This window comes from Prionailurus viverrinus, chromosome C1 (assembly GCF_022837055.1).
Source record: "Prionailurus viverrinus isolate Anna chromosome C1, UM_Priviv_1.0, whole genome shotgun sequence".
Taxonomy (NCBI): Eukaryota; Metazoa; Chordata; class Mammalia; order Carnivora; family Felidae; genus Prionailurus; species Prionailurus viverrinus.
In genome coordinates, this window is record NC_062568.1 from 202,012,796 (window position 1) to 202,025,709 (window position 12,914).

General features: G+C 58.6%; 1 protein-coding gene and 1 long non-coding RNA gene across 12 annotated transcripts in view; one reads left to right on the forward strand and one right to left on the reverse strand.

Annotated features, from left to right (window-relative positions):
* ARHGEF10L (Rho guanine nucleotide exchange factor 10 like) overlaps positions 1-12,914 on the reverse strand; it is a 158,506-nt gene that overhangs the window by 71,730 nt on the left and 73,862 nt on the right. For 6 of the 10 annotated variants that reach the window (XM_047869947.1, XM_047869945.1, XM_047869944.1 and 3 more), the window contains exons 7-9: positions 9,795-9,964; positions 5,271-5,387; positions 2,297-2,405 (exon numbers count right to left, since the gene is read on the reverse strand). In XM_047869947.1, the coding sequence (XP_047725903.1) occupies positions 2,297-2,405; positions 5,271-5,387; positions 9,795-9,964 (396 nt within the window). Of the gene's footprint in view, positions 1-568; positions 755-2,296; positions 2,406-5,270; positions 5,388-9,794; positions 9,965-12,914 lie in introns of those variants that run through there. The other 4 variants (XM_047869950.1, XM_047869949.1, XM_047869952.1 and 1 more) reach the window with 2 other exon arrangements.
* On the forward strand, positions 4,097-5,455 carry LOC125172217 (uncharacterized). Of its 2 annotated transcripts, none has more exons than XR_007154639.1 (4): positions 4,097-4,514; positions 4,653-4,761; positions 4,840-5,063; positions 5,367-5,455. It is a non-coding gene; the product is annotated as an uncharacterized LOC125172217 (long non-coding RNA). The 2 variants fall into 2 exon arrangements; XR_007154638.1 differs by having other exon boundaries at positions 4,860-5,063.

A 12,914-nucleotide genomic window follows, 5' to 3' on the forward strand; every position in this document is an offset into this window, starting at 1 on the left:
TGGGAACGAGCAAGGGGCCACAGAGCAGCGCGTCCGGGGCCTCCAGCTCGCCCGATCAGCTCTGCCAGAGTCCCTGTCCCTGCTCAGACCCGCCCACTCCTGGCACGGAGTAAGCCAGGCCGCCCGTGTCTCCATCACTATGCACTAAAAATAGTTTTCTTCTGGATGCCCAAAAGGGGGAAGAAAGTAAGCCCCAAGAAGAATGGGGCTCTTTGGCTGTGCATTTTCAAGTTTTCATCACAACTAATGCAGACAGACCCAAAGGGAAAAAGTTCAACTGGGCGATGCAGACCCGAGTGGAGGCAGCTCTCGGACAGAGAGCAGGAGACAGGCCAAGGATCAGGCAGAGAGAGAGAGAGAGAGAGAGAGAGGTCAGGCAGAGTGCAGGGACCTGGCCTTGGACGGTTCTGCCCCCACAAGAGAGACACAGGCACAGGGAGATGGGACCCTAGCTGCTCAGGACTCTGACACCCAGTGGGGGTGGCCGTGGGGAAGCTGAGCAGAAAGAAGGGGCAGCGACCCCTGAGCAGGGGGCCGAGGGAGCAGGGACACCCGGGCGGGCCCTTACCTGAACAGGAGACAGAAGAGGAGGAGGAGGAGGGACAGCGGACGACAGTGTGGGGGTGGGGGTGGTGAAGGCCCTCCTGCCTGGCCCACATGGTACCCCGGGCATCACTCCGCACCCACCCCAGCCGCCGGCCCCGCGGCTTCCTCTTCCCCCATGCGCCACCGGGCAACATTCTTGGCCAGTGATCCGAGCCCTGTCGTGGCTATTAATAACACCCGGGTGGGAGGGTCACTTTGGGGAAGGCTCTGGGCCGGCGGGCGGGGCGGGGGAGGGCTGAGGGAGAGCCCGCTGGCAGCCTGGCCAGTCTGGGGGTGGGGAGGGTGACCAGGGACCGCTCGCGGCCAACCGGCCTGTCACCCTGTCCACCCTCCAGGCCACCCCACCGAGTCTGAGAGGACCCCTCCGCCCATCCGCTCCCCGGTCGGGGACCGGGGTTCTCCCAAAGGTTCAGGGTTGTGCCAAGTTCACGCAGTGCTGGAGTAATAAGCCTATTTCACAGATGAGGAACCTGCCGCTCTGAGAGGGGCAGAAGCCTACGCGAGGTCTTGCAGCCAGGGGGCCGGGAAGCTGGGATCTGAAGCCAGACCAGAGAGCTGCACACAACTCCACTGAGTGACTGCCCACTGAGAATTACACCTGCCACACAGGAGCCAGGAGCCGTGCCGGGCTCTTTCCATGCACTGCCTCGCTCACTCTCACCCCGGCCCCTGAGGCAGATGCCGCAGCAGCCCCGTTGCACAGATGAGGAAACTGAGGCACAGAGAAGGTAAAGCACACAACTTTTCAAGAGGGCACAGAGTCTTGAAGGCCTCCCTGGCCTGAACGCCTGTGCTGACCTGGCCCCCGTCTCTCACTGGTCTCCCGGACCCTCACTCCAGCCACATGAAGCCTCTGCTTTATCCTTTCTGTCCCTGTGTGTCCCCAGGCAAGTCACTGAGCCACTCTGTGCCTGTTCGCTCGTCTCCAGATGGACACAGGACAGCCCTGCGTACCGTCCGGTGTTGATGAGGATTGAGCAAGGAACCACAAAGACCGTAAGAGACTGCCTCGCGCACAGTAAGTCCCCGATACATGTGGACGATCACGACAATCATTTCTCGAATGTCTCCTACTTCCCCACTCCCGGGCCTTTGCACACGCTGGCTCCTGTTCCCTGCCTCACCCCCCCCCCCCCCCCCTGCTACCTAACTGACCCGCGTCCTCCTGCTCCCAGCCCTTCCCTGACCGCTCATTCACACTGCACTCCTCCCTGCTCCTGCCATGTTTCCCCACCACTGCTTGTCCGCCTCTGACCGTCACTTCCTGTTTATATTCCTGGAAGAAGTGCTGCTTCGTTCATCTTGGTGGCCCTGCACCCGGCTAGGGGTGCGGCTCTCAGTGGGTGTTCAGTAAGTATCGGCTGCCGGGCCGATGGGTGACGGATAAAGGAAAGGGTGGGAGCGTCCAAAGATGAGGCCGGGTAAGCTGCACAGCATAAGAGGCGGGGGGCCCAGACGGCCAGGACAGAGACCAAGGGCAGGGCCGCTGGGCCCCAGACCAAGGGAGAGGCCCCAGGGCCCCCAAAACGAGGTAGACCATGCCTGCCAGAGGGTGGGAAACTAACTGGGACCAGCCAGAGAGGACCCCGACCACCGAAGGAGCCCAGAGCCCGAGTGACTTCGCCCACCGTCCCCGCTGTCACAGAGCCGAGTCCTGACCCTCCCGCCAGCCAGGCCCATGGCGCCTCACCGAGGACGTCCTTCCTGTGCAGAAAGGACACTTTGCGCATGACGGCCATCCTCGTCTTCTCCAGCCCGTCCCTGGTCCCACTCTTCGCAGCCTTCATGAGCTGGGTCATCTGAGCAAAGGCAGAGGGGCTCATCAGAGAAGCCGAAGGAGAGCCCGGGACGCCTGCCACCAAGGGCCACGCCGCCCCACGCAGGCCTCCCAGCCGGGGCCGCGCACATCATGACCCCAGGGCCCGTTCACTCCCAGGGACGGGGCGGCAGAGGCCAAGGGGGACAGCCAGGCAACGCCGCCCAATGCATCCCAGGAAGGGGTGAGAAGGGGCATTTGTGCCCTGGAGATCACCCCGGAGGAACCCTGTTTACTGGCAAAAGGAGGTCTTAACCCGATGTCTCCCTTCGGGACAAAGTGCACGGGTAGGCGTCAAATGAAGGCAGTGGCATGACACAGGGGAAAGACCCGAGGCCTGGAGCGCCAGGCCTGGGTTCAAATCCCAGCCGCGCCTCTCGGGACAAGTCACTTAGCCTCACTGAGCCTCAGTTTCCTCACTGAGATGTGCCAGGGTCTATGAGGACTAACGGGGGCCAGGGAAGCACGCTGGACAGTAAGGTGATCCGCGCAAACGGCAGCGGTTACTTTGGGGGCAAGCGGAAGGAAGGGAGTTCACACCCCCACCCCATCTGCCAAACCCAAGTGAGGCCCCCGTCCCTTGCCCCCCAAAGCAGCCAAGTTTCTGACTGCGCCGAGGCCCGGGAAGGGGAGGGAAGGCCGGAGCTGCCACGGAGCCGAGCACAGCTTCCCCGGCGTGGGGATGGACCGCGGCCACCACACCTCACGGCAGGCAAAGCAGGATGTGAGGCGGGAGAAGACCCGCGCCCAGGAGGGGAAAGCCGCGAGCTGAGCACTGGGGGAGCCCGGGGCCCGCAAACGGAGCCGCTGTCCCAGAAGTTATCCCTGCACTGCCCCTCCAGCCCCCAGCCCTGGCATCTTCCCCGACACACAGTCAGCCCTATCCCACAGAACTTTTCTCAGTGATGGAAATGCGGACTCTCGGTGTGCCCACAGGGGGTCCACCAGCCACCAGTTACTCCTGGGCCACCTGAAAAGCGGCTCTCATCACTAAGGACCTGAAGTCCCGGTTATATTTAATTGTAACTGATTTAAACGTAAAGAACCACATGACTATCATAATGAGCAGCGCAGTTCTAGAACACTCTTTCCTTCCTGAAACTCTCTGCTGAAGGCAGAGAGCACTCCCCTGGGGGGCTCTGGTCCCTGCTATCACCTTCCTCCAAGCAAACCCCCTGGTCCCCAGTGGAAGGGCCCCGAGTAGCCGGCCTTGCCAAAAACCCATTGGGCGTGAGGCCTGGGGCACGGGGTGGTGGTGGCTTTTCAGGAACAATGCTGACTTCTGGAAACACCCCTCGCCCCCCCCCCCCACACCCCGCAGGAGGAAAGGGAAGTCCCCTAGGGCCTCCCTGCATGGAAATGGTAAAATTCTTCCTTCAGTGGTGATTCTTGGCTTCTAGGAGTGGGGCTCGGGGGTCAGAAACACCTGTGATAATCTAAGGAGAAGCACGGATGTCCGACCCCAGAAACTACACAGAGATGCTCGTCCTCCTCTGGGGGTTGGGAGGGGTCACAAGCCCCAGATTGGAAACCTCTGCTCTGAGCCCAGTTCCTTCCCGGAAGAAAGCTGGGGCAGGCGGCTATCCTACAAACTCCCAAAGCGGTCTTCTCTTGCCGTTTTCCTGGGCAAAGAAGAGCAGCAAATGAACACCCCGGAAGGTGTCCCCACCATCAACCACGGTGCAGAGGCTGGACCAGGCGTCTGATTCCAGGGTCACAGCCAGGGCAAGAACAGTGGTCATAGAATCTTCCCTTCAAGGCTCCCTCTCCTCTCGGGGCCTTCGCCTTCTGAGAAGATAAACCTGCCCCCCTCAGGTCACAGGCCCCCCAAGGCGTGTGTATAGGAACTATAAAGTGCCTCCCCTCCCCCGCCGCCTCCTCCTCCTCCTCCCCCTCCCCCTCCGGGGAGGCCTCGGGTTCTGATGAAACAGGACGTGGCACAGGATGGACAGCAGACCCCGGTTTGAATCCCGGCTCTGCCACTGACCAGCGCTGTGACCATCAGCCAGTTACTTCTCTCCAGCCTCACTGATGCTAAATGACAGCAGTAAGACAGCTGCCTACCCGGATGCCCTGGGGACAAAACAGTCAGGTGTGTAAGTAATAGTGGCCACCACCCACTGAGCTCTTAGGTCACACCAAGCACAGCACTGAGCACCTTATAGATCTGAGCTCACCTAATCTTTACATCTATCAGGGGGCTGGTACTGTTAATGCTCCCATTTCACAGGTGAGGAAACCGAGGCTCAGAGAGGTCAAGAGACCTGCCCGGGATCACAAAGAGAGGAAGTGGTGGGACGGGGATTCGGAGCCAGGCCTGCAGGCCTCCACAGCACATAGTAGGTGCTCAACTAAGAGAAGTTCCTGCTGTCGGTGTCATCATTATCCAGAAGTCTGGGTCTCATCTAAGACCAAAGTGTTGTGATTTCTCCTACAGACTTCCTTACCCTGGATCTCTCTGAACGGCTCAGGGTGGGAGGAACGCTCAGCATCACTCACTAAGGCTCACATCTCTCCAGGCGTCACCCAAACCCACCGCCACAGTTACCAAATTTGCGGATTCCTGGGCCTCGGTCCAGACCTACAGAATCAGCATCTCTGGGGGTGCAGCCCAGGAATCTGCATTCTCCAAAGCACCCAGGTGATTCTGAGGACCCCAGAGTTTGCAGACCGCCCCAGCCCAGCCCAGCCCACCCCCCACAGTGACAGTTTCACTCGGAGAGAGAGGCGAGAACGTGGAAAGGAGCAGGTGCCGGCACCACCGGTCCCGGCACAGGTGCGAGAGGTGGCCAGGCTCCGGCGTCGGGGCGGGCCCCTGCCAGGCCGCCGGGGGACAGACAGACAGTACCTTACAGTCGTACTTGTGCTTCAGCGCCTGCACGTCTCTCCCCCCGGCTCTTAAAGCCAAGATGTCTCTCTTAGTCCTGGCGTATCTCTCCTTTAGCCTAGTCAGGTCTGGAGAAAGCTGGAGCCCCCAAGCAGCCAGGCAGAAGGAGAGCAGGTGCGAGGAGCAGGCGGGACGGGAGGACACAGACAGGACAACAGAGGAGAAAGGAGACCAGGTGAGGTGGGACGTGGGGCCTGGGGATGGCTCCCGCCGGGGATCGGCTCCAGCAGCGTCCCACCCCAACGCGCAGGCAGCGGGGGCTGGGAGTCCTGGCTGCTGGGGGACCAGGGGCAGGGGACCAGCCGGCCCCGCTCAGAGAAGGGGAACAGTGCCTAGAGGACAAGGACTGTGTCTCAGGCATCCCCCCATGTACCAGGGGCCAGCGAGGGGCTGGTGACACAGGAGGTCCTTGGCAAGTTTGGGAGATGGATGGACGGGCAGGTGCGTGGGCCAATGCACAGGAAGACGGGTGAATGGACAGAGAGCTGGTTGGACAGACGGATGGACTATAAACAGAGGGATGAGTGGTTGGATGGACAGACAGAAAAATGGCTGGATGAGCAAATGGATAAACTTGGCTGGAGGACTGCAGATCTGGGTAAATGGACGGACAGATGAACAAGAAGATGGATAAAAACCCGGGGGGACCAGGGGATGGATGGAAGCAGTGCCGTGCCGGTAAATATTTAACACGCGCTTCTCCAGGAAATAGACCCCTGCTTTGTTGGCTTTCCATGATGTCACTACGCCACCGTGGCAAATTTCAAGCCACTAGTGTGACGTCGCTGAATGCAGAGTCAGAAAGAGCGTGCAATTGGTTCCTAGTTCTCGTGAGCTAGGAAGAGCGGACTCTGGCACGCCGCTGCAGGAAGGAGTGGGCAAACAGAGCAAGGGACGGACGGACGGACGGACGGACGGACGGACGGACGGATGGAGGGCAGGTGGGCGTCTGGATGGAAGGAGGGGTGGCTGACTAGCTTACACGCCACCTGGGAAGACGGATGGATGGAGAGACAAACACAGACATTCAAACGCGTGAGCAACACTGACATCTGGTGAAGCATTCAGAACCCCAAGAAGGTACTACTTCCGGAGTAGACCAGGAAGGGGACCACGAGCAGGAGCGCTGGAGGCAGGCGGGCCTGGGTTCAAGTCGCCACCCCCCGCTCACTACCTGGAATAGTGTCTTCACCTCTCAGAGGGACACCTTCCTCACTGGGAAAGCGGCCCGAATGATAACCACTTCACAGAGTTACTGAGAAGATGGAATGGGAAATACGTGTAGACCCCAAGACTTAGCAAGCGCTCAAAACATGGAAGATAGTATTACACTATCTTTCAGATTATAAGTGCTCAATATTTGTTGAATGGGTGGATAGTTGGTAGGATGGATGGATGGACGGACGGATGGATGGATGGATGGATGGATGGATGGATGGATGGATGGATAGATGGATGGAGAAATGCAGGGATGGATGGATGGATGGATGGATGGATGGAAGGGAGGGAGGGAGGGAGGGAAGGAGGGAGGATAGAAGGAAGGATGCTTGGATGGATGAATAGATGGGTGCATGGATGCATGGACAGAAGAACGATGTATGTTCTTGCAAATCTTGTGTGATGTTGAGTTGTATACCACTTACTGGCTGAATGACCCTAACCATATCATTTAGCCTCTCTACACTTCTGTGTTAGGGTCTCTGATCAATACCATGAGACTCTTAATCCAAATAACACCAACCACTTTAGGGTATCAGGAAAATCACAGGAAACCACTTTGTAAACTCTACCACACTACGCAGAGGCTCTCTATTGTCAATGCAAAGAAATCGCAGGACAGGGGGCACCTGGGTGGCTCAGTCGGTTAAGCGATCGACTCGGCTCAGGTCATGATCTCACGGTCCGTGAGTTCGAGCCCCGCGTCGGGCTCTGTGCTGACAGCTCAGAGCCTAGAGCCTGCTTCAGATTCTGTGTCTCCCTCTTTCTCTGCCCCTTCCCTGCTCGTGCTCTGTCTCTCTCTGTCTCTCAAAAATAAATAAATGTTTAAAAAAATTTAAAGAACAAAAAGAAAGAAATCGCAGGACAGGGATCCTTCTGAGACTTATTCAGACTCCCCACAACTGGAGAGAGGCTGGGGTTTGTCCTGAGCCCTGGTTCACCTGTAAATTGACACAATAAAATCATAAAGCCCCTGGTTTTGCACTTCCCCTCTGCCTCTCTCAGGATTAGAAGAACCCGCATCAGAGATCAATCGCAGACTGGTCCGATCTGAGCAGGGGAGTGAGCAAGGCTGAGGTCAGAGGTCAGAGCTGGCGTTTCTGCCCAGTGCCCTGGCCAGCTGGATCATGGTAACCTTAATTATGAAGAGGTCACAGTCAGGAAAAGGAAAAATCCAATGCAGCCCAATCCACAACTGGTTAGAAAAAAAAAAAAAATCCCAAGGACCATGGGTGGCCATCAGCAGGTACTTGTTAACATAATGGGATCAGGCCCCTGCTTACATATGGGTCAGGTGCTTCTGAGGGGGTCCCTCTGCAGACCCCTCGGTCACTTTCTTTGGCAAAAATCCACCCACTGAGGGCTGGCCTTCTAAGACACCTGAAGCAGGGACAGCTTGCAGCTGGACAGGAAGCTAGGCCCCCGTGAGACTCCAAGGACAGGGCAAAACACCACCAGATCTCTGCAGCCCCATGCCCCACAGCACACACAAGACACGGCCAAGCAGCGGTGGCCCCAGAACGTTCAGCCACGGTGGTGCCAGGCACGGAAGCAGGTGGGCCCCAAGCGGCCCAGGAGGGCAGAGCGCAGCAGGCAAGGTGCCAAAGGAAAGGTCCCTCCACAACCCTCACCTCCCTGGGGGCCTGCTGTCTGGTGAACAGGCAGGCCGTGGCCCTCAGCCAGACAAAAAGTCCTCCTGGTTAGAAATTCCAAGAACTCTGTCACACTGTTTGTCTGCTGAGGAAGGGTCCAAAGCCCCTCGCCTGAGGGTCTGAGGGACAAACGCTAATGGTCGGCCGCCAGAGACTCCTCCCCTGGGGCCCGGCCATGGTGAGGGCCAGCCCGGGGAGGGGGCGCCTGGGTGGCTCGGTCAGCTGAGCGCAAGACTTCGGCTCAGGTCACGATCTCACAGTTTGTGGGTTCGAGTCCCACGTGGGGCTCTGTGCTGACAGCTCGGAGCCTGGAGCCTGCTTCGGATTCTGTGTCTCGCTCTCTCTCTCTGCCCCTCCCCTGCTTGCACTGTCTCTCTCTCTTTCTCTCTCTCTCTCTCTCTCAAAAAGTAAATAAACATTTTTTAAAAATTTAAAAAAATAATAAATAAATAAACTTGAAAAAAAAAAAAAGGTAAATTGCCAGGCTCCCACCCCCCACCCCCAAACCATGAGCCGGAGTCCCTGGGAGCGAGGCCCTGGCATCTGCGATTTCAATCAGCTCCCCTCGTGGTCCTGATGCTTATATAAGACTGAGCACCAGCACTGGGAAGCCCAAACTCAGCATCTCCACACCTCCTGCCCTCTGAGAAATGTGTGGCAGGGGCCTGGGAAAGCGGCCCAGGGGGATCAGGAGGGACAGCCAGAGGCTGAGAACAAGGGCTGGCCCAGGCCTCGAGCTCCCCCTGCCCGCACCCTGAGAAACGACTGGGCACAGGGTAGGTATCATAGATGCTTAACTTCATCTTAGCGAGATACCAAGGCCATTTTCCGTGGCCCGGCCCACGGAGGCCCGGCCACAGGACCACATTCGAGAGAGACCTGCTCCGCCCCCAGGCTCCTCGAGGACTCGTAGGCGTGGGTGCCGCTCTGGCCAGCAGCCTTCCCCCAGAGGGGATCCTCAAATTCCGAAAGGAGCAGGATGCACTAGGAAAGACATGGGGTGCCATAACCCCAGCCTAGTCCTGGGGCCCCTGCCTTCTCCCTGCACCACCTTTGGGTATCTGTCATGTGCGTCTTTTCACAAAGAGGCTGAGAGGGACCCAGTCACCTCTGGTCGGGCAGGGCCTGCCTGTAAGGAGTGGTTCCCATTAAACCCCAAATCTCAGCATGGGTAGAATCTGCTTTCTGCTGGCTTCTGTAGAACAAACGGGAGGAGCAGTCTGTCTCAGGAGGAAGCAGTCCGTCCTCCTCTCGGCTTCCGGCTCCTTCCACGAAGCCAGCAGAATGAACCCTGTTCCAGGCAGAAACCAACGCACGGATGGCATCTCAAAAGACCTCGGAGGGGCTCAGTAGGTTGAGTGTCTGGTCATGATCTCACGGTCGGGGGACTGAGCCCTGCGTGGGACTCCACACTGGGGCACAAACAGCAATGCCGGGGGGTCGCTTCCTATGCTTGGGGTACCCGGGCCACCGCCCCTCTCACTGTACATTCCTGGGGGCGGGGGGGGGGGTCCCTAACAGGATACGAGTCTGAGGCCAACCCTTCCCACCCTCCTCACCCCCTCCCCAGGGGGTCCCGGAGCCCTGGCCGGGGTGGGAGGTGCCCACCCCTTACCTTCGGCTGGAAGGACACTCGGTGCTTGGCAGGCTCGGCCTCTGGCTTGGCCTCCTCCCCCGAGTCCTCACTGTAGCTCTCAAACTCACTGGAGCTCCAGCCTAGGTCCTCGGGCTCCCTGGGCGCTCCATCCCGATGCACATCCTCATAAAGCAGGCTCCTCTCCGCCCCTGCACGCCAGGGAACAGGGCTGGTGAGGGGAGGCCCTGGCACCAAGGCTACCAGACCTGATTCCTGACCCAGGCAGGCAGGTGGGGCTCCGTCCCCACTTCCCGGTCCACAGAGCAGGGGTGAGGACCACACAACATCCACCTGGTAAGCGAGGAGGACACGAGAAAGACCGGAGAGGCACAAGAAACGAGTCGGGAACGCAACAGGCTCCTTAGCCCCCTCCCCCCACGCCTCAGTATTGCTCTTCTGGGATCTGAGTGCTCATCCTGGACCTCGGGGCATGTTTCAGTGGGAAAGACAAGACCTAGAACCAAGTCCTGAATCGGGCCCTCGGCTCCAGCCCCAGCATCCTCGGGGGGATCAAAATGGAAATTGTTGGGAGCATTAAATTGGAGTTTCCCAAATCTGAGTTTCCCATGCAGGTCCAGAATGGCCCAGTAGGGGGCGCGCCAGGCCCAGCGTCCAGGAGTGTTCCCTTGTCTTCCAGAGCCCCACTGGAGAAGTGGGGGACAAAGAGCTGAGAGTCCACTGGCCAGGAGAAACAGGTCCCCTCAGGGGCCTGGGTACTCCCAGGGTCCCTGTCAAATCCGGAGTGAGATGCTCAGCTTTGAGGCTGAGGTGGGAGAGCTGCTGTCCAGGTAACCCCAGCTCTCCCATCCCGAGACCTTGGCCTTCGCTCCCACCCCTCTGGGCTGCACTTCCTGGACTGTCACCTGAGGGAGAACCAAACTGCAGGCCTCACCGAGGCCAGACCCCCAAAAAGCGCACCAATATGAAAATGCCTTTGTCAACGCACAAGAAATACAGCACTGGGAAGGGTTCTTTTAAAAAATCTGCTCAGAACAGGGAGCTTTGGTTATCGGAGACCTCTCTGCAAAAACGGCGACAACAATAAGCCAGAAAAGGTCGAGTAAATAAAATATGAACCAAAAGCTCTAGCAAAGAGTGTAGCACATGGCAGGTGCTCAGTAAAGAGCAGCTGATCCTTGCTTTGAGGTGGGGGGGGGGGGGGGGGGAGTGTCTGCGTGGGCCCGGGAATCATCCCACTGACCCCAGAGCCCCTACCGGAAAGCTGGGGAGTGTGGGGTCTGGGAGACTGTCACCCTAAGAACAGACACACTGAGGCTTAGCTGGGGGCTCAGGTCTCAGGATGAGGAGGGAGCATGAGGTTATTTTTTAAGCAAAAGATAATAGTGACTAACGTCTCCAGGGACAGGAGCAGCTGGTAACCAGGCTATGACCTTTACAAGACTGGGTCGACTGTCTTATTACCGCAGCGGAGGCCCGATGACCGGGGAGTAAAGGGGCAGAGCCCAATTCTTGGGGCTCCCTCTGAGGAAGAACCCAGGCAGCATCTCGAATGCCCACCTCCCCACGCTTCCATGAGCCCCGGCCTCCCACCCGCCTACGTCCTCAGTGACAGCCACCTCTCTTGCTGGATTCTCCCGCAGCCCTAAGGTCGGTGGGGTACAAATAATCACCGCCTCATTAGAAACACAAGAAAACAGGGGCCTGGAGAAGACAGGTGGCTTGTCCAAGGTCAGACAGGGCAGAGAGAAGGAGCTGCAGACTCAGGCTCCCTCCACTCACCACGCTGCCTTCTATGAGGCCGGCTAACCTGACCACCTCCTGGGCTCATTTAGAAATATTCTCTCCAGTGGAGACAGTGCCACCAGAGTCCTGAGCCTGGGCCAAAGCCTCAGCCTTCAGGGGCCTCACAGGGATCCTGGTTCCCACCCTCAGCTTCCCGGGGCCTCGGGCTTCACGAACGGCTTCCCCCTGCAAAGCACGGACCACTACCGGCTCAGTGCTCTGTGTCAATTACCTCACGGCAAACTCACAAGCCCAGGATGCAGCTGTGACTGTCCCAAATTTACAGATGCATCAACTGAGGTCCAGAGATAGGAAGCGGTTCTCTGATGTGACACTCCCCAGAGCTTCAGAATGACAGTCCATGAGGTCAGGATGATATTCTGATGTCATATGAAGAAGCCAAGGCCCGAAGGCATGGAGCTCTGTGCCCTAATCAGCGGCAGAGCTGGGATTTGAACCAAGGGCTGCATGTGCGGCCTGCTGCTCAGCTGACAGCCTCCTCTCCCATGCCCACTGAGCCCACATCGGTCCGTGAAGGTCAGTGCTGGGCCCTGGCAGACGTGGTAACGACAGCACCATCGTTTGTGCAGTGCACCTACTGAGGGCCAGCCCTGAGCTGACCACCCACTGAGGGCCAGCCACAGCCTCCTGGGACTCACCCTCCCGAAGCCGTGAGGGTGGGGGCCCTCGGATGGGTGTCACGGTCCCCCACTTGAAGGCTCAGGAGCTGACTCCCAGGCTGCCTGCTTGTAACCACCTCGGGGTCAAGTGCAGGATGGCATATCAGTGATCCCTGTTCAGTGAAGATTGGGGCCAAGTAATGTGCTGCTTGATTTGATTCAGGCGGAGGACAGCCCAACAGGGCTAAACAATGGACTGCAGCCACTCAGGACCTTCGGCAAGACCCCACTGCCGCCCAATACAGCGTGCCCTTCCCCCTCCTCTCCCTGGATTCCAAGGAGCAAGCAGCACGGATGTTCCAAGCACCTCCGGGACTTGCTAAAGGGATGTGCATACCATCAGCCCACCTGTCCCTGCCCCTGGAACAGGAGTCGGGAGCATGGCTGTGGGCGCCCTGGGGCCTTGTAGTGCTATCCGCGTGTCTCCCCCATTGGACTACGCACAGCCCAAGATGGTGCTGGCCACCCCTATCAGACCAGAAGCCCCTCAAACACGGGCTGTGTGATCTGGAGACGGTGTCTTAAGCTCTCAGATGCAACTGTCCCCGGGAGCCACTGGGCCTGCCTTGCTGACCTCAAGGGGTTGACAGATCGGTGGGAGCAGATGTGCGTCAGCGGTCATAAGATGCCACCCAAATCCTCCCAGGGCAGGGGACAGAGCAGCGGACTTGGAGGC